General features: G+C 36.8%; 1 protein-coding gene across 1 annotated transcript; it reads right to left on the bottom strand.

Annotated features, from left to right (window-relative positions):
* Positions 1–3,227: 3,227 nt before the first annotated feature.
* Positions 3,228–7,090, bottom strand: LOC131047623 (methyl-CpG-binding domain-containing protein 11). The gene is made up of 3 exons (XM_057981402.2): positions 6,914–7,090; positions 4,936–5,074; positions 3,228–4,547 (listed from the first exon to the last, which is right to left on the bottom strand). The coding sequence occupies exons 1-3, from the start codon at positions 7,019–7,021 to the stop codon at positions 3,631–3,633; spliced, it is 1,164 nt and encodes a 387-aa protein (XP_057837385.2). The 5' UTR covers positions 7,022–7,090; the 3' UTR covers positions 3,228–3,630.
* Between the last annotated feature and the right edge of the window lie 20,658 nt (positions 7,091–27,748).

The raw sequence follows: 27,748 nt of genomic DNA, 5'->3' as shown, positions 1-27,748 counted from the left end.
TGTGAACATTGTATAGTTTATGTTGTACATAATTGTATTGGCCTATTTTCACATTCATATTGGTTCAATGTGATGATATCTTTCAACCTTTCACCTAAATTCATGGGGGGATAGGACCATGATGGATACACTCATCTTACCCACTCCTTTGTCAACATCTTCCCTGCCTTCGCCAAAATTTGGAATACGGTACATGCATCCATCAAAAAGCATAATGGAAGGAGGATTTTTATTAGATATTATTATAGAAGGAAATGCTTTAGTAGTCATGTACGCAAAATTCAATAGCATTGACGAGGCACATGAACTATATGACAAAATGCCTCAAAGAAATGTGGTTTCATGGAATGCCATGATTGTAGTCATGTATGCAAAATGCGTGGAATGTCATGATTGCAGTCATGTATGCAAAATGCAAAAGCATTGACAAGGCACGTGAACCATTTTTGACAAAACGCCTTGAAGATATGTGGTCTCATGGAATGCAACGATTGCAAGATTTACACGAAATGTATTTTAAAAGACTTCAAAAACTTTCAAGCAAATGCAATTGGTACAACATGTAAAACTAAATTTCATTATTTGCCTGCATCCTTCCTTTGCTAAAAAGGAAGTTGGTGAAATTGGTGAAATTGGCTTGCCAGATGAAGACAGCAAGTACTTTCAAAATTCAACACATTTACTTGAAAAACGATGTGTAAGAGGGGTACAAGAATTATTTCTTTGCCATCATAGTGAAAAGCCAGCAATGCCTATTACATTTGGTTTTTGTTAGACAACCGCTGGAAGGCCTATTACAATTTTTAAAAACCTTTTAAGATGCGCTAATTGCCACACTGCAACAGAATTATTATTTCAGAAGTTGAGAAATACAAGCCGTTTCCATCATATTTTTAACAGGTACAATATTCTTGTGGAGATCCTCAGTTATGCCAAAAGAAGCATCTGAAAATTAAGATTCATTATAAATATGTGCACCATGTCAGATCTACAGTAGTAATGAAGTGGCAAGAAAAATCCTTCTGTTTTTTTTTGTTTAGATATCTGGCAAGAAAAATCTTTTGTATGTTTTGTTTAAATATTTGGCAATCTAAACCATGCTGTAGGCTCTCATAAATTAGATGCATAGGGTGCAAGGTGTCACTGCTTATATACAGTCTACAGCCATTAACGCTTTAGATGCAAAGATCCAGTTGACATCTTATTTGATAAGATGAAAGATTGACCTTGGCTTTGTTAATACACCTTGAACCATTTACACGGGATGCTTTAATTTGTCTATTTCAATTTACCAATTAGATCTCTCAATCCCCTTTTTTAAGACAAACTACACCGAAAAATGTTAAACCCTTAAAATCCAACCGCACCAGTTCCATAAATTGAGAACTTGAGGTTTTGGGCTTCAAAAGCACATCTTTGATCATTTACACGGGGTGTTTTATCCTTGTCCGGATTAAATACTAGTTGGATCTGAATACTTCTTTGAAAAGCATTACACAATATAAGTGCAAGAGAATAATTACAAGGTTCAACAAATCCTACATTAGATTTTAGTTCCTTGAAAACCCATTGCAATATAAGACTACGCTTCTTACTACCACAAACATCAATTGGAGAATGTGTAAAAACTTTTAGTTTACATCAAAGAAATTACATCCAACTTTGGCAATCTTTTCATACATGCAATAGCAACATTAAACTGTCCAAATATTTCAACGTGAGTTTTCCATTGCCCTTGTAGATTAATGTCTGTGGCATAACACGGAAGCAAGAGTAGCACCCGTCTGGTACTGGAACATAACTGAAATTAGTGTAGCTCACTTCAAGGAATACAGCTATTGTACAAGCATAGCAGTTTGAAGTGTGACAATACAACATAAATTGTATTACTTCCATAAAGAATTCAAACAAATTCATTTGAATTTGAAGAATACCAACATTCGCTGCCCAACAAAAGCACGTGAGCTAACATACACTATTACTTCCACAAAGAATTTGAACATAAGTTATGTAGTGAAAATCACCAACTCATAATGCAAAACAATATTGGATGATTAACCTAGACTTCAAAATCCTAAAAGAAAGCAAAATAAATAAAAAACCTGAAATAAGTACTTCATTCTTCAATATAATCGTAGAGATATAATTACATTTACCCTAAACAACTAACAACAATATCCTTTAATATCAATTGTTTATAAATTGTAGCAGGTTATTGTACATGCCTCCAGCTACTGGTCAAAGCTTTAGGAGGTATTTTGTTGCATAAAATTAAAAACTCAATAAGGTATATATATCATGAAGTTTATGAAAGCCAATAATGGGAAGACCAATTCATGGCTTTGCCAGAAATGATGACAAATAATTATATTTAAAAAAACTGCATAGTCAACATACTATGCATACACACACATAACAATTAAATTGATGGCTTCGAACAGCATCTAACTCAGAATACAAATTCCAACTAGAAGTTCAAATAAATGAATGTCCCACGCCAGCATTAATCTAGGAATGTTACAACTAACCTTAGAAGGGCTTAGAGATTGGCCAAATTAAATACATGCATACCTCAAATTACTAACTTTTAAGCAACATCATATCAAATGCATGCATACCTCGAGTTACTAAACCAAGCAACACCCAAGTCAAATGAAAACACACCTCAAGTTACTAACCCAAGCAACACCAAATCAAATGCATGCAAACCTCAAGTTACTATCAAACAAAATGCTTGGTGGTCATTAGTTGCAGCTCCAGAAATTTGCATTTGAGAAACCTATATAAAGCATAAAAAATGGGTCCAAGAAAAGACAAACGATATGAAACCCAAGAATATATGATGCCAACATTGGTGGAGCACAATCATTGTGCTGCCAGAAAAGAATATATTTAGCAAAGTGCTTGGCCAACATACTGTAACAATCCTTCAAATTGCAATTAACAAGAGTCAAAACATCTACTTCTAACTTGGAATAAAAAAATTCCAATTAAAGTCTCAAAAAAATGATTAATTAGCTAGACCAACATTAACATCAAAGGCTTCGAACATGATTGATCAGCATACAGAGCTATTCATGAACATGACTTATAAAGGGGTCAGATCATTAGCAACACGATGCTTTTGTCTTGGATAGAAATCTAATCATGTCAAACTATGTCTATAAAGCAAAGTAATTAGCACAATCATAAGCCATCGTTAAAACTGAAAGACCTGCAGAGAGAAATAGTCTTGGAAGGGCTCTACAATACCCATGAAAAATCATATTAAAATGACAATGCAGAAACAAACTTACAAATTGTTTCCATCCAAGTTTGCAAACAAATTCTAGGAGAAACGTGTAACAAAGTTTGCATCAAAAGATCTGAATTCTCTTGCCAGTGGAAACATGCATTCCAGGTAGCTGCAAAATGCATATGAAGTTGCTCCACTCTTATAATTCATTGCAGGAATTCAATTTGTCTCAACCTCCTACTGAACCCAAGGCGATTGTGACACTGAAAAAGTAAAACCCTTTTCTATTACCTAGAATTCTCTTAAATTTCCAAAGTCCAAACTTTGGAACATGAATCCTGACGAATTGTGTAAACCTACAATAATAGACAATTATTCAGCTTAAACTGTGAGTTTCAGCTGCTAACACCAACTTGTTCGGAAGGCTGATGTGCCTCACTGTTGGTAGGAGGCTGAAGGGATTGTATCTTTGTAGCCTCTTGATTAGTATCATTTTCCTTCAAATCATGACTCATCACTGAGTCCACTGGTTTGTGCTGCTCATAGGCTTGCTGAAGGGAGTCCTTGTCATATCCATTCTCATTTTTCAGGTCTACAGGCTCCTGATGTTCATCGTGAGCTGGTACCTTAGCCTCAATATTGACACCATTTCCATGTGCTTCCTTATCCTCAGACTTCACCTCTTCTGCTAGATCTTTATCAACAACTTCTTTTGCCATGTCCTCAATTTGAACCTCAGGTTCTTCCTCTGTCTTTTCCTCCAAGTTAATTTCAGATTCTTTTCCCTGCTTCTCTTCTTCCAAAGGGACTTCTGCCCCTTTATTGGACTTTTCTTCTTCCGCATGAACTTCTGGTTCTTTTGTCAGCACTTGATCCTCCTCCATTGGAGCTTCTGGTCCCTTCACTGCTTCCTCATCCTTTTCTGTATTGACTTCTGGATCAGCCACCTTATCTTCACCTGGTTTGCCTACATCCACCATTTCTGAATCTGTGCCATCTTGCTTCGTTTCTGGCTTTCCTTGCTCGGCTTCTTCCTTTTTACCATCATTATTGTCTTCCACTATTTCTGTGACAGTATCTTCTTTCGTTGATTCCTCCGGTTCCACATCTTTCATTACCTCCTCCTTCGAATCCTCATTTCCTTCAGCAGTTTCAGACTTGCTCTTTCTCTTTGAATTTTTGGTGTCCTCGGAATCAGCAGCTCCTGATTTCCTCGAGCGCTTTGATGGCGTCTTTTTGGACTCGCTCTCTGGAGTTTCAGAATCTGCCTGCATTTTGTCACTCAACCTCGAAGACCTCCTTGGCGTGGTCCCTATAGTTAATTGAACAATACAAAACAAGTCAAGCATACACATTCTAAGATACTAATCAACCTTAGACTGTGATATTTGAGAACAAAGGATGCAACAGCTCCAACTGATCCAAGATCCATTGAGGAGTGATATGGGCACCAGACGAAACAGCATTCTGAAGATTTCAAGTAGCTAAGATGAAAAATGGATTCTAAACCGTTTGGAGCAAAGATCTTTGAGAAACAGTTATATCAGGGATTTGTACAGAAGAGTGATAAAATGGGCCCAATCTAACTCCATGTAGTTTCAAAAGCAGAAAGAAACTCCTCAGTTGGAGCAATTATTTAGCATGGCCAAGTATACTGCCTAAACTCACTGATTCTATAGTAATCAGACCAAGGGACCTACCTGTTGTCCAGCTGAACTCCGAACTGGAAGGGCCACCAGGATGTGTCTTCAGATAGCGCTCCAGCTGTGCCCGTGACTTGATCTCATCCCCTGTTGGGGCATAGTAAACAATCTCATCCTTCCGCTTCTTTGGAATAAGCTGGAAAGTAAAAATTAAAACAAATTAATCAATCAAAGTGAAGATCCTCTTGACAGCATAGACAAATAAAAATTAAGCCAATTTGCAAACTTCTGAGGTCTATGCAACATCTGGAGAAAAGTCTCAGATTCAGTAACAACAGGGAGACTGGTGTATAACAATTATGGGGTGCATGCAAGGGCTTCCAAAGTTCAGAAACATCCTAGGAAAATCACACATGATTATCCAGTACTAAGTGTGAGAAGCAGCTTATGGCCTCGCCCAGAAGCTTTCAAAGCTAAGAAACAAACTTATAGGTACAGTGACCACATGGTCAATGCAAGTCAAACCTTAAAGGCTGTGCCCATTACTATAAACCTAGTCTGGTGAGAAGTCACGAGCAGAGACATGGAAATATTGTTGTATTGTTGTACAGAAACTGTGAGTGAATGCAAGTTTAGAAATCTGAACATTGCATGCAAGTAAAACCCTACCAAGAATTTTCCAAGCTAAGAAACAACTTTTTTGGAGAATTCTGAGAAATTTCAGCATTACGTAGTCACTAGTAAAAACAGCACCCTGGCTATCCAAGCTAGCCTTTCATTCAGCCTTTAAGAGAATCTTGTATCAAACACGCAATGTCAAAAGCACTCTAGTCAATGCCTTAATACTACAAAAAATATTTTTTATTACTGTATGTATAATAAACACAGTAAACAGATATTGCAGATATCAAACATAATCTTGATAACATAAACTTATAATAAACAAAAGATATCAAGTGAGGATCTGACCCTGTTTTTTGGTTGTGCTTCGCAGCAATAGTTTCCAGGTCATCCTTGGAGATGGCTAGGTTCAACATTAGTTCAATGTTGAAATCAAATACAACATGGTAAGGCATACCCCAGAAGAGAGGATGTGTCAAGTCCCGGAAAATTTTGACAGGAAAAACACTCTCGGCTATGAAAACTCAGTCATGGATTCGACACCAGAAAAAAGCAAATTTACCAAATCAAAGAGAAGAGGAAAATGGGTTTAATCTAAAATACTAACCTGCAGGAAGACCTGCAATATAAATACAGATTGCACAACAACAGTCAAATAAATCGCAAAGGAAAATAACCCACGAGATCCCTAATAGTAGCTAACAAATGCCTAATCCCAATACCAGTTTCAGCCATAAATACACGTATACGACATGCCGTTCACTACTACAAACTGTCTCGAATACAATCGAGACTACATAACCGTAAGGCAAGACGGAAACATACAGCGAATACTCAATTTTACATCCAGGAGACTACAAATCTATACAAGGGCAGATCGAATACGCGTGTCCGTACACTTTCTCAAATTATGCCTTGCAATGACACTTAAAAAATTTGAACTGAAAAAATCCCCAACACGAAGTCTTGAAACCCCTCGTCTTGAGAGAGCTGCAATCCCCTATGACTACACTACACCGGAAGCTAAAAAATCAAAAGTCAAAACCAAGGCTCAAAATCACCGAAATTTCCTTACAAACCCTAACCTGAAAAATAACCACGCTAGCTTCAGAGACTCTGAAATTGAAAGCAAATCTCAGCTACAAAAAACCAAACTACACAAAACGCATGTCATACTAACGCAGAAATTAACCCGAACAAAGTCTCCTAAGAAACAACCGACACTTAACCTAACAGACTTAGTTTTCTAGGGCCCCGTCACCCACTATGCCGCAGCTCAAGTAACAAAAGGAGTAACCAAAAGAGGCGTACGAAAAAACCGCTCAGGGCCGGCAACCAGCAAGCAAAACCTGTTAATATATTGTGCTAGAACTGTCAAAACCCTTGAAACAAACAAGAGCAAGAAGCAGCACACCTTTTTCTTCCATCCTTCGGGCGCGGGCAGCTCAACAATAGGTTTCTCGGGAGATCCCGCCGCTACTGGGCTTGAAACCGGAACCTCCTCCTCCACGGGACTCGCCATTTTTATTTTCCTCGCAACCTGTTATTTGCACTGTGCAGCAGCAACAACGACGAAAGCAAAATAAGAGGGGCCTGGCGGAGCCCCCTTTCTTAAATACTCAACAAACCCTCGCGGCCCCTCTCGGTCACATGGGCGCTGCGCGGGAAACCGTGGGGCTTCTATATTTTGAAATCATCATCAACTTACGGTAAACATTAACTCCGCACAAGCCTAGTCAGTTAACTCGTGTGGCAAAAAAGGTTTTTACCGCTCATCATCCCATTTCTCTCGTCAACACGGATAACACGGATTTTTAACTACAACATTTTTACTTCAAAGAATTTCTGCGATCCGATTATTGTGGCAGGTCAAAGGGTAAAAACTGACGGCGCGGCTAAGTTGCTGTGACGGTTTCGGTTTGTGGAAGCTTGACATTAATTGACGCGCATTTTGACGGAGGATGAAGCGTTATAATTGGTTCAGAAGTGAGGATTATTTTTTTATTATTTTGGTGACCGTTGGACGTTGTGAGATGTGCTCTGAATAAGGGGGCAAGGATGGTTGGATGCATCCGTCCTATTCAGTGTACTTTTGAAGTGTTGTGAGTGTTTTTACACATTATCTATTCTTTCATTATCTGTTATGGATTTGTTTTTTTTAATTTTATTTTGTATCAATTTTTAAATTTATTTTTGTCTTTTTTATTCAATCTATTTTAATTAATTATTTATTTATAATTGGGTAAAAAATTATTTTGATGACGGATTATAGAATATGATCTAAAATGTTGATATAAAAATTTAAAAGAAACATTTCTTATCACTAATATGGATTATGAAAATATTTTGTTTTATTTTAATTAATAAAATGTGAGATTAAGTCTCGCTCTCATTTTTAAATTGGAACAAAATCAAATCAAAGAAGAAAACTTGACACCTAGAAATTGGGGAGCTCTCATAACCGTAGAGGTCTAGCAATACTAGAGAAGAAATAAGACTAATAAAGAGAGTCTAGGACAATGTTGGTGATGGAGAAACAAGAAACAAGAAACAAGAAACATATGAGGAGGAGCTGAGGAAATGCATGAAGAACCAATAAACTAAGGAATTATCTCTTCGCAAGGAAGTAGTCACGTCCCTCAAACTTGTTTGGCATAATGCTTCCTTCTACTTCTAATAAGGAGGGCATCCATGGTCTATTGAGTGTCATCATTTATTGCATCGTGACCTTCTATGTGAAGTTCCTCTACTTCTATTTTTTGTCCTTTCCTCTTCTTATAAGTGTCATATTTTAATCTAGAGATAAGGGTTGTTTGGGAAATGGTTGTCCTTTTAGGTTAGGGAACTTAACCATCATCCTAGACCATGAAATCAAAAAATCTTCAACTCACTCTTCCACAAGGGTGTTGTAGACACCTAAAATTAATTAAATTCATATTTAATCAATTTAAGCCTGTCAACATAATTAACTAGTTTGATTGTGTTAATTCCCTTCTTCTTAAGGTTTATTAAATCGGATTTAATCAATCTTATCACTATAGTCCAATAATTAATTTATTAATAAATTGATTATTTCCCCATTCTTCTAAGGCCACCTCAACCATTGTTTCTTCTAAACCCACTTAGTTAATTAATTTAATTAATTAACCTAACTAAAGTGATTCCTACAAATCACTTTCCCTAACCTCCGCTTAGCCTAATTAATTCTTCTAGAAGCATGCTTATCATTTTTTTCCCCATTTTAGATTCCCCCACTCATGTCACGTCAATCTTGAATCTCTCAAAGAAATTCAAATTTCTTTCCCCCCCCTTTTTCCCAAGGAATTTTATATTCCTTTTTATTTCTCCAATGCATCCTTGATCCATGTCCACTATCTTGAATCAATCTTAGCCCTTCATAAGCAAATTAATCTTGGCCCTCCATTTTGGCCTCCTCCAATCTATAAATTGGAGTCTCCTCTCCTCACAAATCATCCACTTCCATCATATCCTCATGATGTCCATTGGAGATCCAAAATCATCCATCATGTCATCATAATGTTGAAATCATGTCCTCATCAAATCCAAATCTATCCATTCCCATCTAATCCAAATCTAAATCTTATCAAATCATCCATCAATCTTGTTGTGCATTTGAAGAGCAATCCACATCCCAAAGAAGAGCACATCCAATCAAGTGGAGCAATAGGGCACCTCTACTTCATCATTTTCTCAATCGAAGGAACAAGAGAGATCCTCTCTTGCAAGGTATAAGTAGTTAGTTTATTGCTTTAATTTGATTTTATATTTTTATTTGTGTTTAAACTAACCATCTAACATCTTGCTCGATTTCCCTTGCTTCATTTTGGCACACCCGATGGGACCCACGTCCCTTTCTAACCATTTTTGTGAGTTGTGGTGACTTTTAGCTCGCAGATCTCCACTTTAGTGCATTCGACTCTTTATTTCAGCGCGTGTGCATGTGCTTTGGCGCCTCTGATTTGAAATTTGAATTTGCTTACCACCAATTTTTTACAAGATCTGCAGATCGACGCGTTTGCTCGCGCATTAGCACGTCCACTCCCACTTTAGCGCGTTTGTCCCTACATTAGCGCGTCCGCCTCGGTGTCTTAAACAACTTAAACATCTTAAAACTTAACAAGCATAAGAGGAATATCACCACATAAGCTAATGCCCAATAAAACAAATTCCACATAACACAAGAGATTTATATGTGGAAACTCAAAAGGGAAAAACCACGGTGGGAGTTAATACCCACAAGATTCACTATCTGCAGAATAGAAATCTTGACCGATTAAGGTCTTACAAATATGCCCTGTTAGGAGTAGACTCGGTTAGGAGTCACCCAGTTAAGGGATTTAAATGATGAGCCTTGTTAGGAGCTTTGACCTGTTAGGATCAACCTCGCAAGAGGATTTAACACCTAGATATTGAGTTCCCCGGTTAAGGGATTTACAATGCAAGGCCTGTTAGGACCTACTTGGTTAAGGGATTTTGTTGTTGTAACTGTTAGGATAACAACAATTCAAATGATCTTCATATAACACCTCTATGTCTGACAAGATCCGCTTCAGATCCTCAAAACTTCAACAACACATCAATATAGAGCTTCACTAATCACCGCACAATAAGAATCTCAATATTCACCTTCGATCTCATTAACATACGCATGTCTATCTCATAACTCATCACACTTTTTATAGACATCAACTTAGTCGGCTACAACCTTGGAACAATTTCCTAGGTTCAATGAATCTAGACAAACTAGCATTGCACGTCGAACTTATGTCGGCCATCGACATAACAAACTAAAAATAAAACAAATCCTGTGTTGGTTTATCGATTTAAGTGACTTGCTACCGGTTAAGTGTTCATTAGAATACCTGCTCTGTACAACAAATCTCGTTTGTCCGGTTGAATCTGCCAATGTGGTCATGACCATAGTTCCAAATACCTATCTCCATCACTCCTATAAAACCGCATCATTCAACTCTTCACCAATCACCTGTACCAGTTGCATGAATGCAACTCTATTCTTGTTTACCGGTTGAGGACCTATTTACCGGTTCTCTGTTAAATTGTCTTCAATAACAGTTATACCTTACCGGTTGGCTTCCAAGACTTAGATGACTATAAAAACATTGTTGCCGTCAATGACAACACAAGACTTAGTCATCAAACATAAATCTCAATCTCTTCATCACATTCACCAATCAATCATTTACCAATTCGGTCAAATGTCAACATGTCCTTTCACACTCTTTTTTTCAAGCTTAAATTTACAGTTTCTAGTCTTATACTAATCACAAATCACACAAAAACCATAAAAACAATTAAAAAAAGGATCTAAAAAGAACTCAAAAACAATTCTAGATCAGATTTTGTTTTTAGTCTATTTTTATTAGCTTTAGGCTATTGGTTAATTTTTGGGGTTTACAGGCGAATCAATGCTTGCGCTCTGGTTCAACGCCTCCGCTGAGCTAGCAAGCTCGTCGATTTTCAAATTTGGAATTTTCAAATTTCATTAACTAGTTTTATGTTGAGCAACGCCTGCGATATAGTTCAGTGCATGCGAGATAGGTAAATTTTGAATTTAAATTTTCAAATTTCGAGGTTCCCGCTTGTTGTTTTGTTAAGTGCACGGATTTTCTCTAACACGTACGCATGCTGGCATGTGCTTCAACGCCTCTGATTGTGGATCAGCACCTGTGATGTATCCTTAGGAATTTATGATTATTAATCAAATTTAGAGTGGTTGCAAGCACTTTTGCTTGTCCAAGATTAAAATCTAAACTACTAATTTGTTTTCCTATAGCACGTTGGTCAAAGATTATTTCTTCTTGTTAGTCTAGTTTCTTTTTTCTGCATTCTTAGCATAGAAGATCATGAACATGTGGGACTAAAATAAACACCATGTTTTCTTTTTATTTCGTTTGTGTGCTTTTTACCTTTAGCGGGCATGCCTTCTCAACTTGTCTAGCACTTCACACAGGCATTGGTGAGAGGGGAACGGCCCAAGTGAGTATGACTAAAACCCAAGCATTCCAACTCATTGTAATAAATAGGCCTCTTAGGATGAAAATCTCGAAGGACAGAGCTATCTGAGAGTTTACTCTCATATCGGGCATTTTGTAGGGCCTTTAGGTCTCAATCACACTTGCGTGACTACATCTTGCTTGGTACTTTGTTGGGCTATAGGGCTCAATCGTGCTTGCACGACTACAAAGGGTAGTCTTTGAATGGAAATCCTTACTAAGGAATCTAGGAATAGAAGCCACCCAATTCACCTCCGAAAGGTGGATAATCTTTGTGCAAGGGAGATAGTAACTCCCCTAAGAGACTTGCCATTTCGTGCCCCCATTAGCGCTCGGAGTAGGCTAATACGACATTGAGAATTCATTGCATGAGACTCAGCGACTGTATTCTGATTAGCTATGGATGTGTACCCGAGTCAACAAGCAAAGGTTTTCCTCCTCAACCAACTTCCTATGATAGCATGTTGTGCTTGATGTCTTTATTTGAGTCAATGGCTAATGTGTTTACTGTTCTTGATATCTCTTGGCAAGTCAAACAAGTCCAAATATCCCCGCATGCAATCAAACCTCTTTCAAATTCCATCTTCCTCATTGTCAACCTCTAATCCATTTCCTTCCATCCAAACAATTATCCATTTCTATTCATCCAAATGATTGTTAATCCCCAATCCGTTTTCACCCGTCTAAACACTCCTCCATCTCCAACCAATATCTTTGTCCAAATCATTCGTCCAATCCCAAGTAGCCCTCCCCTTCTTCTTCCTATCCATTTATCCATTCTTCCATGATCATTTTCTTCTCACCTCTAAGGACTTAGCACATCAACCTAATCAAATCTCCTAAAATCCCAATCAATCAATCAATATTCCTTTAATCCAATCATCAATCATCACTCCTAATCCAAATTCAACACTTTATAAAATTTGGTTTAGACCTTTATCTTTAATCAATCATCACCTAGCTTTTGTGCTCGGGAAGGAATCTCCCCCAAGTACCTTTGCTTAATCATTTGGGTTGATCAAAACCCTAAATCATTTTGCCCTATTTTGCTTGGGCTCATAAGGCTATCCTAATTATAAGAAGGCTCAATGATTTGGATCCTTTTGCCCTATTTTTCTTAGGCTCGTAAGGCTATCCTAAGTAGAAGAAGGCTCAATCATTTGGATCCTTTTGCCCTATTTTTCTTAGCCTCGTAAGGCTATCCTAAGTAGAAGAAGGCTTAATCATTTGGATCCTTTTGCCCTATTTTGCTTAGGCTCGTAAGGCTATCCTGAGTAGAAGAATTGCCCTATTTTTCTTAGGATCCTAAGGCTATCCTAAGTAGAAGAAGGCAAAATCATTTGGATCCTTTTGCCCTATTTTGCTTAGGCTCGTAAGGCTATCCTAAGTAAAAGAAGGCTCAATCATTTGGATCCTTTTTCCCTATTTTGCTTAAACTTGTAAGGCTATCCTGAGTAGAAGAAAGCTTAATCATTTGGATCCTTTTGCCCTATTTTGCTTAGGCTCACAAGGCTATCCTAAGTAGAGGAAGGACTAAGGTTTCATTTTAATCCAAATCAATCTTGTCCTAATCCGAGGACCAATACAATCTAATCAAATTCATCCAATCAAATCAAATTAAATCCATCAATCCAATCTAACGTTGCTAAGTCCTATCGGTACGAGAAAATTCTCATGGAAGTTCATGGACCATCCACATCTAGCTCATGCATGCCTCAAGTTATCCAATTTCCACCTATCCATGTCTCCCATCCCACCCCATTACCATGTCAATCCCAATTCATCCCACTCCACACTTTGGGGCAAGCTTCCTCCAAGTTCATCCTTCTTCCTATTCTATCCATATCCTCCATCTCATATCCCTCATCTTATCCAAATTCATCCCTCATCCCTACCTTTGGTCTTGATCTTGTCAGTAGTTCCCCTCCATTTGTCTTGTATCCACAATCCAATCCTATCATCCAATCCAATCATATTCCCCATCCCATCCTATTCTATTCAATCATCAATCCCCCTCCTGTGTTATCCAATCCTCTCACCTAGAGATCCTGCATGCCATCTCGTCTCTTGCACTTATCAATCTATTCATCTTCCTGCCCATCGGGATGTATCCTTCCCATGTTTGGCAGTCTATCCAAATCCATCCCCTACTCTTGGCAAGAGATATCAATTGGTCATGTGCATGTTGTTTGCATGAATGATCTTTTCGCTTTGATTTTTAATCTTGTGACCCATGACCAATACCTATTCAGGGATGCCTTCCTATATCTTGGTATGTCTTGGTTGGTATATAATGGGGCATAGTTTTTATCATTTGGCCATGCCTCAGATTCAAAACATCTTGATTCCTATAATCAGTGATGTGGATAATCTGTGTGTTAGGACCCCAAAGACACTGAGAGGGGGGGGGGGTGAATCAGTGTCTAACTAGTTAATTAAATATTTAAACTTATTTATAACTTTGCAACCCAAAACAGTGTACCGATAAACAAGAATTAATGCAGTAAACACAAATAACAGAGACAACATAGAAACACACCATAACACAAGATATTTTAACAAGGAAACCCAATGTGGGAAAAACCTTACTGGGATCTGTGACCCACAATATTTACTCACTGGCCAATGAATAAATACTACTTACAATAAGGGCATGCACATGCAGGAAGGCCAATTGCCTGGAGCGCACTGCTCAAAAGAGTCTCACTGACTACAATATGGATAATTAAATCCAATACAATGTACTGCTCAAAATAGCATCTTAAATGCTTGGTTCAATACCGGTTTAAGCTCAATTAGATACCTTAACCAAAACCTTCGTTGTCCACTATATCACCTCATACAATAATTTCCTATTCATTACATTCTTTCACTATTACCCCCTTCAAAATGACCTATGATCTATCTCATACATATATGAGTCTATACAATATACCAAGTCGTCTTACAAATAGTTAATTACATTTACAAAACAAGTCACATAAACAAAACTTTATCCCATGTCGGTTTGAGTGTCCGTATACTTCATTTCCGGTGTAATCTGGATGCCGGTGAAAGTGCCTGTCAGTGCCAGTGCATGTCGGTGCATGTGTAGAAACCTGTTGTCGGTTGGTTTCCAGTTGGTTGCCATCAATGACAACATCGACTATTCTCATTAGAGTGTAGAATGCCAACAATATCCCCTTTGGCATTGATGGCAACACTCATGAGAAAAATCCAAAACTGCTATCCAAAAATGAAATCCAAAAAGAAGTGTGCTCCCCCTGAGCAAGTGATCTCCTCTGTACATTTATTTTCTCCATACTACTTATTTTTCTCTATACTACTACTACCCCTTTGACATCAATGACAAAGGATTTCAAAAAGAATCAAAGAATACAAAAATGCTATCTCATCGCCTGTAACCGGTTGGTTACAATCTGAAAAATGTCTGCCAAAACTAGATTTAGCCTCTACATGAATTTGTTGTTGTCGGAGAGAATGGTGTCAGTCTGCTGGATCATGCCGGTTAGATAGTGCATTTGTTGCTCCATGATCGTTCTCCTTGAACTATTGCCTTTGATAATTCAACCCATTGAGTAATGAGACTATCCAATTTTGAACCAAGTTTGCTTTTGAGTTCCTGGGCTTTTGACCTTATCCTTGCTTTCTCTTTCTCAAGTTTCTCTAACTTCTCTTCGAAAACTACCATTTCCTGCTCAAAAACTGAGATAAGTCCCGAAGAACCTATCAAATTATCTGCAATATCATCGATTTCTTTCTATGTCTTCTTGATTTCCTCATCTATATCCTTTGTCAAATAGTGAGGTTTACATGCTTCTCTATATTGCTCCTTATACTCCAAAATTGTAGAATTAAGTACCGGTAAAAGTGTGTCCAAGTGATCGGTACAATTCTTTATAGTGTTCTCAAAGAATGCATTTTTCTCTCTGTCAACTCTCTCCTTAATGGTATCCTCATTCACCTTTTCCAGAGTTAGAACATTTTCAACAATAAATTTGGACAATGTGTCCAATTTACCTAAAGAATCATTAATGTGATCTATCTTACAGGTAGGTGCAATCATTTTCAAGATAGGTAATATGTTATCAATAGCCTCAAATGCTAAGGCATTGCAATCTATTATCCTCTTGATAGAATCCAAAAGAACATCTGTGATGTTAGTCGGTCTGAATTCCCCTGCTGATGTGCTATATTCTCCAACTACCTTTATTATTTGTTCCTTATTGCCAAAAATTTGTTTCTCTTTACTTACATTTTTTTCCGGTGGATCTATCTGTGTATGTACCTCTGCCTTTGATGGTTTCTTAATCTGTACAAGTACCTCTTCAACTGTCGGTTTCCCTGATTCATGTTGCTCTGTGTTAGTTGTCTTATCCTTTGTAGGTTTCTCAGTTTGTGCCGGTATCTCAGTCTTCTGAGAGTCTACAGTGTGTGTCGGTTTCTCAGAGATCTTTATATTTTCACTATCAGCTGCTTGTTCCTTATCTACAACAATGTTTATATCTTGTGTATCTATATTCATTGTGAAAAGTATTTTAGACTCCGGGTTAAAATCATGAGTTATACCTTCAGTAGCCATATCCAATGGATTAGCTATGTGTACCGGAGGGGTATCCTGAGGTGGCGGTGGAAGATTATCTGTAATCTTTATAGTAGGAACACCACCAACTTTACCTTTTCCCTTATCTTTTTGATATACCTTGAATGTCTTGTCCATTTTCGGTTTGTTTCTTTCCTCTTGCTTTTCTTTCTCAACAAAAAATATATCCCATTTATCTGCAGTCTCATCAGCAATCTCCTTAACTCTCCCAGCCATTAGGCTTACTTTCCGGTGTCCATTGATAAATACTGACCGGTTAGCTTCAGATATAAGCTCATCTATCTCTTCCTTAGAGTTTACTGGATGTACAACCAAAGTGCTTCAACTTTCAATTTCTTGTCAAGTTCCATTACTGATAGCTTTTTTGCTTCCAATTTCATGTATAAATCATTAGGTAAATCATCAATTACTTCTATCAAAACTTTCTTATAAATATCCTAATGTAGAATAATGCTTTCTTCAATAGTTTCTTTGTCAAAATCTTTAAAAGAATGATACCATTTATTTATATTTACCAGATTACCTTCTTGTGTTATTTCATTCAATAGATCATCCAGTGTAGGGGTAACCAGTGTCTGTTTCTTCTTTGGTGCAAGCTTCTTATGCGGTTCCCTAACTGCCTGTTGTTTCTTTCTCTATGTTCTGGTTTTCTTAGGAGAAGGAGAAGGTATTGGTGGGGTTTTCCTTTTCCTTTCCACTCTCTTAAACTCAACAGTCTTGCCACTATTAGTATCAAAAGATGTCACAATTGGTGAAACATGTGCTTCCGGTTGCAGTCCTTTAAGCTCACTAGCTGATATACCACTGATATTCATGACATTTTCCTTAATTTCACTGGCCTTTTTAGAGGCATCTCTGATAAACTTGTCTCTTTTCTTCCTTTCTTTCTGCATAGATACATTACTTGCAATAGTTTCAGCATTACCAAATATTTTTTCAGATGGCTCCCTAGGTGCATCAAGTAGAGCTTTTGTATATGTTTCCAGAACAGGTAGGTCTACCTCATAACCCATCTCAGTAACCCAAATAGTTCTAGGGCTTACTACTTCCATCCAAGTCTCATCTCTTTTAATAACAAAGCAGATTTGCTTGTCATACTTATCAACCATGCTCTGTGGTAACCTCTCTCTTGCCTTCATTTTGGTTTGAAATGTTTTGAAGTAATCTGTTATGATCTTGTCACAGTCAGTGCCCATACCAGTGAAAGCTTCCTGCATCTGTTTGCCTACCTGGATGCCATAACCAAAATCTTTGTGACCTATGTCAGGGTATCTCTTTGGTAAAGTATAGCATCAAGCACACTAGTAGGTTCCCAAAATGGAAAGTACCTTTCTTATCTCCCTTAATCTTCTTCAAATTGTCAATCAGTTCATCTTTAAGCCATTCACAAACATCAATCTTAGCATTATTGTTCACCATCTCATATGCACTGTGAATACAAAGGCTAGAAACCGAATTCAGTCTATTTGCATGTGTTGCTTTATATCCAAGTATCATACTTACATATCTCACATTTATATCCTTAACATCATTGACTCTAAGTGATATGCTATCAGATGTGGCTCCGGTTAAGCTTTTCACACTCTTGTTAGGTATTTTCTTGGTTTAATTAGGTCTACTACTGGTTGAGGGTAAACCAGTAACTGCCTTAATTGCTTCCTTAGTTATCTCACAAACAAACTCTAACCACATGAACTCTCCATGGACTCTACTCAATACAAGTCGTACAACTTCCTTTGGAAATTCGAAAATGTTCAGTATTTCTACAAAACCTAAGTCTTCCACAATCTTATGTTCAGGTTTAATCGCACCTTGTTCATCGGTAATAACCTCATTGAACATTTTCTTCAAATCCCCAGTCCCTATATCTTCTATGTTGCAATGGATGTAGATTCTAGGGTCTTCAGCAAATGTAACACCCTTCGAAATTTTCAAAAAGCTCCGACAGAATCATCCTGCTTTGCAATCTCAAGAATAATCTTAAACATGGGTCTAGGACATTTGATGTTTTCAACAATGGTAGGGTTTGCAATAAATTTAGGAACTAAAGATGAAGTTGCCATTTTGATAAATACCTCTTAGCTTGAAATTCTCTGAATGTCTGAAAATCACTTCATTGCTTTGCCTTAGAATGTCCTTGCTCAATTTCATGCTCTTTGAATGCTTGAATGCTTGGTGAGTCAAAATGAGGGTTTTCTGGTGCTTTATAGCCAAAAAGGTTCTTTAAAACCACATTAAATGCTCGTCGGTAAAGTGAAAACTTAACATATATTCCGGTAAAGAAGAAATCTGTCTTCTTCCCATCAACCGAGGGTAAAATGCATGATTTTCAATTTGCTGCAATACCCCCTAAGGATTATTCCTTAGTTAGATGAATAATATCCTATTGGTGGAGGATCACTCTGTTCTACCGGTGTAGAGATAGATTCATCAACTTTCTGATCTCCCTTCTTAATCCATTGTTTTGAAAATTCTTGCTTTATTTCATTTACCTTTTCTTTTCCCTTCACACTAGATCCTTTATTGTTTGTCGGTATAGTCTTGCTTCTACAAAATTTTGCAATATGCCCAATCTTGTTACATGCATAACAAGTTACATTATTCCTCTGAATAACTTTTCCATATCCTTGACCAGTTTGTGTTCTGCATTGATTAGATAAATGCCCAAATCTACCACAAACATAGCATTTCACATTCATTCTGCAATTTTCTGAATTGTAACCAACTTTATTGAATTTGGAACATTGACCGGTGGGTAATTTTGTATTCTGATTATTTCTAAATCTACACTAATTTGCTATATGACCAAATTTAATGCAATTGAAACATTTCCCATTGAATTTATAAGCATTAGGTTGTCTTACCGGTTTACTATGATCTTGATTGTTTGCAGTCCAGGAACTTTCTCCATGTTCAAATCCAAGTCCAATTGTATCTCCATCAAGTTTTTGTCTTTTCAGCATGTCATCAAGTCTTTCTGAACTTTTCTTGAATTTGTCTTTGTGTTCATTTATAGTGATCAACTCATTTTCAAGAATTCCAACTTGTCTCACAAGCTCATCTTTATCATGTTGCATGTGAATCAGATTTGTCTTTGCATATCAATTTCATGACAGAGTCTTAGATTTTCATTACCTCCATCATTAAGTCTCCTAGTCAAGTCTTCTTCATTCTTCTTTGTCTTCAAGATCCTTACATAGCCTCGTGGTTAAGTCTTGCATTTCATTTCTCATGTTAGTGTTCTCTTGCCTCAACTTGTCTGCAATATCACTAAGAGTTTCCTTTTCATCACCATGTTTCTGCATTTGTTCATGAAGTTCTTTTCTCTTATTTTGTGCTATAACCAAGTTCTCCTGAAGTCCTTTAATGAATTCCTTATCAGTCCTCAGATCATCTTCAAGTTTGATATTCTTCATTTTTTCTGCATCAAAATATTCAAGAGCTCCTTCCAACTGTTTTCTTAAGTTCTCCATCTGTACTGGTTTCAGAATCTTCCTCAAGTTGTTAGGCTTTTTCAAATAGAGGACCAGGCTCTGATACCAATTGTTAGGACCCCAAAGGCACTGAGAGGGGGGGTGAATCAATGTCTAACCGGTTAATTGAATATTTAAACTTATTTATAACTTTGCAACCCAAAACAGTGTACCGATAAACAAGAATTAATGCAGTAAACACAAATAACAGAGACAACATAGAAACACACCATAACACAAGATATTTTAACGAGGAAACCCGGTGTGGGAAAAACCTCGGTGGGATTTGTGACCCACAATATTTACTCACTGTCCAATGAATAAATACTACTTACAATAAGGGCCTGCACATGCAGAAAGGCCAACTGCCTGGAGCGCACTGCTCAAAAGAGTCTCACTGACTACAATATGGATAATTAAATCCAATACAATGTAATTCTTAAAATAGAATCTTAAATGCTTGGTTCAGTATCGATTTAAGCTCAGATAGATACCTTAACCAAAACCTTTGTTGTTCATTATATCACCTCATACAATAATTTCCTATTCATTACATTCTTTCATTATTACCTCCTTCAAAATGACCTACGAGATCTCATACATATATGAGTCTATACAATATACCAAGTCAGATTACAAATAGTTAATTACATTTACAAAACAATTCACATAAACAAAACTTTATCCCATGTTGGCCTGAGTGTCGGTATACTTCATTTCTAGTGTAATCTGGATGCCATTCAAAGTGCCTGCCGGTGTTGGTGCCTGTCGATGCATGTGTAGAAACCTATTGCCGATTGGTTGCAAGTTGGTTGCGATCAATGAAAACATCAACTATTCTCATTGGAGTGTAGAATGCCAACACTGTGGCAATATCAAAACTAGGTTTTCTCTCCACATTGACGCTACAGGAAATCTCATCCACTCCATTTCATTCATTCATCCCATTTCACCCATTTATCTTGGAGACTCCAATTTATTCGCTTCCCCTCCATCTTCTTCATCTTTTCATTATCTAGTCCTAATATCCATTTCGAGAGCACCCCTGTGTTCTTAGAACCCGCCTGTCCTCTCGAGGGGGCATACCACTACCTCATTGTCATCCTTCCTTGTCTCACCTATGACCGGGGTATCATGCTACTAGTCCTCAACTTTTCCATCCACTATGTTTTATTCTTCTTTGATATAACATCATTTCACGATGCTACATCAAAGAGGGACAAAATGTAGACACCTAAAATTAATTAAATTAATATTTAATCAATTTAAGCCTATCAACATAATTAACTAGTTTAATTGTGTTAATTCCCTTCTTCTTAAGGTTTATTAAATCGAATTTAATCAATCTTATCACTATATTCCAATAATTAATTTATCAATAAATTAATTATTTCCCCGTTCTTCTAAAGCCACCTCAACCATCATTTCTTCTAAACCCACTTAGTTAATTAATTTTATCTAATTAACCCAACTAAAGTGATTCCTACAAATCACTTTCCCTAACCTCCACTTAGCCTAATTAATTCTTCTAGAAGCATGCTTATCATTATTTTCCCCATTTTAAATTCCCCCACTCACGTCACATCAATCTTAAACCTCTCAAAGAAATTCAAATTTCTTTCCCCCCCATTTTTCCCAAGGAATTTTATATTCCTTTTTATTTCTCCAATGCATCCTTGATCCATGTCCACTATCTTGAATCAATCTTAGCCCTTCATAAGCAAATCAATATTGGCCCTCCATTTTGGCCTCCTCCAATCTATGAATTGGAGTCTCCTCTCCTCACAAATCATCCACTTCCATCATATCCTCATGTTGTCCATTGGAGATCCAAAATCATCCATCATGCCATCATAATGTCGAAATCATGTCCTCATCAAATCCAAATCTATCCATTCCCATCTAATCCAAATCCAAATCTTATCAAATCATCCATCAATCTTGTTGTGCATTTGGAGAGAAATCCACATCCCAAAGAAGAGCACATCCAATCAAGTGGAGCAATAGGGCGCCTCCACTTCATCATTTATTCAATCAGAGGAACAAGAGAGATCCTCTCTTTCAAGGTATAAGTAGTTAGTTTATTGCTTTCATTTGATTTTATATGTTCATTTGTGTTTAAACTAACCATCTAACACCTTGCTCGATTTCCCTTGCTTCAGGTGTGACTTGACCACCCTCATCCATGAGATGCTCCATGCAATGCTGAAAGCTTTCCTCATCTCTCAAGAGTTGATTAATGTCACCAAAATCTTCTCTAAGCTAAAATAACCCTTTCGTTTGTCAAAGATGCATGAAAATGATAGCTTAATATATGCTACCCATCGCTCAAAGGAATGTTAATATTTAACTAGTAATAGCTAAAAATAAGTCATAAGAAGGTGCAATTAAAGGGGAGGAATGTTAAGTAAATAAAGTAATGTTGTTTAGTGAAGGATGTGCTTGTTAGATAAGATCATTCCATTGAAGGGACATAACTCTTTATATAAGATCTATGTGATTCATAATAAGGGGAAAAAGCGTGGACTCATCAAGGTAAATAGAGACTTGTTTTTATATTAAGATTAAGAAGCACTCAAAGAGCCCTCAAGTGGCCAAATGAAAGGTGGTAATTATCCTCCATTTTTGCAAGGCTAGGAATGCATGAATAAAGAGACTAGCAACAAATAGGAACATCATTAATCTATTGCATGCGTACATTGCCTATATTTAGGAAAAGCAATCAAACTAATATTAGAAACTTAGTCACATATATCAGATCATTATCTAAACCCATTCAAACCTATATTGGAATACAATTATCTAGATAATTCTCAGTAGACTTGTATATATGATTTATCAGTTTGTTGATATCATACATTATATCAATATTTACTCATTATGCATAATATAATCATCATATTGATACAATAAATTCTACAAAAATAATTAGAATTATTCTTGAATTATCTAAAGGTTTGTCGAATTCATATGCACCACTCTCTTAAGTATATTATTTCAATCAAATTCGCAAAACTATAATCACAACTAGCTTGATTGTGCAAGCAAGTCTACAAGATAATCTATTCAAGATTAGGAAAAATACCAAAAGGATCTACAATGGTGATTACATTGGTATAAAAGCTAGAGAACCTGCCACCCTGTGAAGGTATATGAGTGAAATGGAGAGAAAATATTATAACAAGGAGATAAGAAGACAATGGAGGCCTACCCAAGACCCTAAATGTGAGATAACTTATGATATATTGGGTATCGACCAAGGATTAACATTGAATAAAAAACATTAATAACCTTGAATCTTCTTCAAATGAACAAAGAGGCATAAACATGGGGACTAGAGGAGATCTTACGGACCATATGGATCAATTCATGGTGAAACAATAAACTAATCAATAGCAAATGGTGTGCACTTGTTGGACATGTTGACTCAAACTATGATAAATACCAATAACAATCACAATAATAATAATAACCAAGGTGGCGATAATGAAGATGAAGATAATTCAATCAATAATAGAACTTTGAACCAACATGTTCCTACGACCAATTCTAGACTAATGATACCTACTTATTAACCTAGAGTGAAACACCAAGAAGGCAATGAACCTACACTGGTAGATTTATAAGAATTTTTCCAAGATTGGATGGATGGAGAATTACAAAAAAACATGCCCCTCATAGACTACATGGACCTAAGCATGAGGAACTTACCCAACAGGGGCAATAGAGACCATCACTATAATCTGAGGAAAAATGGTAAGCTTAGTTTTCCCTACTTTGACGGTTTGGGAAAAACTAAAACACGTTCTTAGGTTCAAAAGGTTGACGCGTACTTCAAACTCAATCCAATGTTGAGGACAAAGCAATCAAATATGTTGTCCTACATCTCGATGGGGTGGCTTATAAATGGTGGCACCATGGCATGATCACCTTGGGCCATGCACAAATTACTTCATATGTGGAATCCATAGAGAAGCTAATAGAAAGGTTTGACAATAAACGATCTTAAGCTCTATTTTAAGGAATTGACACAATTAAAGCAATGGAGAACCATTGATGAATATATCGTGGACTTCCAAATCTTTTTGTATTGGTTACCGACATTTCTAAAAGGAGGTCGGTTGTTCTATTTATGGATGGTTTAATGGACTCACTGAGGGGATGGATCAAAGCTCTCAACCCTAGTACACTTCAAGAAGTAATTAAAAAGGCTAGGGATATGGACTCAGCTATGACAAAGAACAAAACTCCATCCAAAGGGTCATCATTTCTAAAGACAAAGTAAAACAACCTTTTCAAAAGCAATGGCCGGAGAGAAATATAATGGATGAAGAAACTAGACAAGATCTAAGAAGGAAGAAACTTTGTTTTATTTGCAAAGAACCTTGGGAACCAAGACATAGATGTCTTGGCAAGGGGAAGATGCATTTTATCGAGGTTGTGTGCGATAGTGATGAAGAAGACAAATACGAGCAAGATGAAATGGATGAAGAACCACCAAAGGTAAAGGATGTTGGGAAAATGGTGTCTCAACCTTGCATTTACATGAGGTTACTATTTATAGTAAGTTTTAATTTAAGCACAAAATTTTGCGAAATTCTCCCAAAAGCTTTTGGTTGGTTAGATAAGCATGCTGGTAAAGTTTCGTAATAGGATCACAACTAGTTTTGAAGATATTAAAGTTTTCATTTTGGAGGTGTGCGATTAAAGGTTTAAAATTAATTTTGGAGACTTTAGACCCTCCAAAAATCCTTGAAAATTGGGTGTAAACAACATATCCATTTATGAGGTGACAAAGAACTTCACGAGCTTTTTGGCACTTCAAACGGTTCTTCAATCGGATAGACGGTTCGCAAGTTATGGCCTCCTTAAGTTTGTACTCCTGAAATAGGAAATATAATTTGTATCGAACACATAAATGAGTTGTAAAAGGGAAGGACATGTGTTGATGTGTGTTTTAACACGTCTAGGGCATCTATATTGGAGATAAGGTTGGCTATACTTTATTGGGTGGTTTCAGCCCATGGTTTTGTAATATCGTTTGACGGTTTCTTGTATTGTATCTCCTATATATGAGGTGTGTGAGATAGAGGTTGTGTGTAAGAGTCTTATGACTATTGAGTTATCTTTGAATCTCTAATTAGTGGTACTCTTGCAAAGAGATTGCTCTGCAAGTATATTGTAATATGTTTTTGATTGTTGAATAACATATTGGGCGGCTTTTGGAGTGTGGGGTTTTTCTCTCGAAAGGGTTTTCCCCACGTAAATCACTATGTTATGGTTTGAATGTTATTATGTCTATTTATGTTTTTTGTAACTGTTGTGATGATCTGTAAAAAATTTTGCATTACCCTTCTCTCAAGGTTAGTGTAGGAAGTTGTTCCGCTACTTAACTTCCTTACAAGTGGTATCAGAGCCTAATCACCTTTGGTTTTAGTTGTGGGTTGTTGGGTTTTTTGAACTAATCCAGATTTCAGTGGGAGCTTGTGCAGAAGACACTTTTTGATCTTGTTGCAGGAATTTTCAGATGGCAAGTTTGTTAGGGGGAATAGAGGTGGAGAAATTTAATGGATCAAATTTTGAGATGTGGAAGTTGAAGATAGAAGATTTGCTAATAGATCGAGATCTATGGGATGTATTTGATGCGAATGTCCAAAGACCCTCAGATCCTACTGCGGTGGATCAGTATGATGTTATGGACCGAAAATCCAAGGGTCTAATCAAACTGTGCCTAGCACACTCTGCTCTGATCAATGTTCATGAAGAAAACTCTGCAAAGAAGCTATGGACTAAGCTTGGTGAAATGTATCAAGCAAAATCTTTATTAAATCAAATTTTCTTAAGGAATAAATTGTATTCCTTGAAGATGGAAGAGGGTGGATGAATTGCAGACCACATGGAAGCATTCAATATGTTGGTGGCTCAATTGGTATATGTCGGTGTTAATATGGACGAAGAGGAGAAATGCCAGATCTTGCTTTGTTCTTTGCCTAATTTGTGGGATTCTCTTGTTATGGCTATTGGTAGTACTTCTGTTGTTTTGACTGAAGATGTGGTGGGTGCCCTGCTTGGTGAAGAGATGTAGAGGAAGGTATCCATTAGTTCAAAGGAAGCCCTAATTATTCATAGAAGACCTAAGGAGAAAGGTAAGAAGAATGAGAAGCGCAATAAGTTCAAATCTAGAGGGAGATCAAAATCTCTTGGAAAGTCCAAAGTCATTTGTTGGAATTGCGGTAAATCGGGTCACATTCGTAAGGACTACAAAAAAGAAAAAAAGAAGAAAAAGAAAAAGTTTGATTCTGATTTTGAGTCTAAGAAGGAAGATGGTGATGAATTCATTGCAACTTTGGCGACTCATGCAGGTAATGATGCTTGGTTAATTGACTCAGGTGCATCTTTTCATATGACTTCTAATAGAGATTGATTTTCTGAATATGAAGAATTTAATGGAGGTAAGGTGTACTTGGGTGATGACTCACATTAAGACATTATTGGTCGAGGTAAAGTTAGAATCCGGTTTTCTGATGGTAGAATAAAAAGGATTAATGGTGTGTTGCATATCCCTGGATTAAAATGAGATCTATTATCTGTGAGAAAACTAATATATGTGGGTGTGTAGGTAGTCTTTTTTGAAGTGGGATGTAAGATGATTAAGGGTGATATGGTAATTTCTAGAGGTGTCAGGTTTGACACTTTGTATAAGCTAGACGCATACACTGTTGAGTGTAATAGCACTACTGTAAAAAGTAAATTTGTGGATACTTCATCAGAAGATTTGAGTGTTTTACCTTTAGGAGATGGAAATGGCTTTTGGGTACCTAAAGGTGCTTTTTCTTCTGAAGAAAAGTTACCTGTAGAGAAGACTATGTTATGGCACTAGAGACTTGGCCACATTGGAGAAAAGGGTCTAAGGACCTTGAAAATTAAAAACATTATTGAAGGTTTGAATGATTGTAATCTTGAATTTGATTTTCGTGAGAATTGCATTTATGGAAAACAAAACTGCATTCAGTTTTACTCAAGTTCTCATAAAACTTGTGGTGTTTTGGATCTTATTCATTCTGATGTGTTTGGTCTTGTAGATGTTCCTTCGATTGGAAAATCCACATATTATGTTTCATTTATTGATTATTTTAGTAGGACATGGGTATATTTTCTAAAGAATAAATCTGAATTTTTTAGTTGATTTAAAGAATTTAAAGCAATGGTTGAGTTGCAGACTGGAAAGAAAATTAAATGTTTGAGGACTGATAATGGCAGTGAATTTCTCTCTAATGGTTTTGATAGATTATGTAAAGACTGTGGCATTAAAAAATAGAAGACAACTTTGTATTCTCCATAGTAGAATGGAGTTGCAGAAAGAATAAATAGGACATTGATGGAGAAGGCTAGGAGTATGTTGAGTGGTGTTGGTTTAGAACAAAATTTTTGGGCTGAAGTTGTTGCCACTGCTTGCTACCTGATTAACAGGTTTCCTACATCAACTCTTGTTGATAAAACACCTATGGAAGCATGGTTGGGTCACAAGCCTTCATTGAGACATCTTAGAGTTTTTGGTTGCAAGGCATATGGACATGTGCCAAAGGAGAAGTGGAAAAAATTGGAGAACATGGTTGTGAAATGTATCTCCATCAGGTACAGTTATGGTGTGAAAGGATACAAGATTTGGGACCCTATTTCACAAAAGGTAATTCATAATAGAAGTGTTATTTTTAGAGAAATTAAGTCTCTTTATGTTACATTGTAGCCAAAACAGACTAAAAAGGAAGATGTGATTCAATTCCCTTCTACACCTGAAAGAGTTGAATCGAGACCCCTAGATAGGCAAGAAGTTGAGGAGAGATTGTCTAGCTCTGAATCTTTAAAAGAGTAGGAAGAACCTCCAACTCAGCTTGTTTGAAGGTCTACAAGATATAAATAACCACCTGAAAGGTATTCACCTGATGATTGGATATGTATATTTGCTTTGAATACTAATATGGATGAGCCGAAATATGTAGAAGAGGTATTAGGTATGAATGATGCAGAATCCTGGAAGATTGCTATGGAAGAAGAAATGACAGCTTTGAAAAAGAATGATATACGGGATCTTGTACCATTTCCTGAAGGATGGAAACCTGTTGGTTGTAAATGGGTAT

This window comes from Cryptomeria japonica, chromosome 10 (genome assembly GCF_030272615.1).
Source record: "Cryptomeria japonica chromosome 10, Sugi_1.0, whole genome shotgun sequence".
In the NCBI taxonomy this organism is placed as follows: domain Eukaryota; kingdom Viridiplantae; phylum Streptophyta; class Pinopsida; order Cupressales; family Cupressaceae; genus Cryptomeria; species Cryptomeria japonica.
The sequence above is the reverse complement of the archived record's forward strand: the minus strand, read 5'-3'. Positions and strand labels throughout refer to the sequence as shown.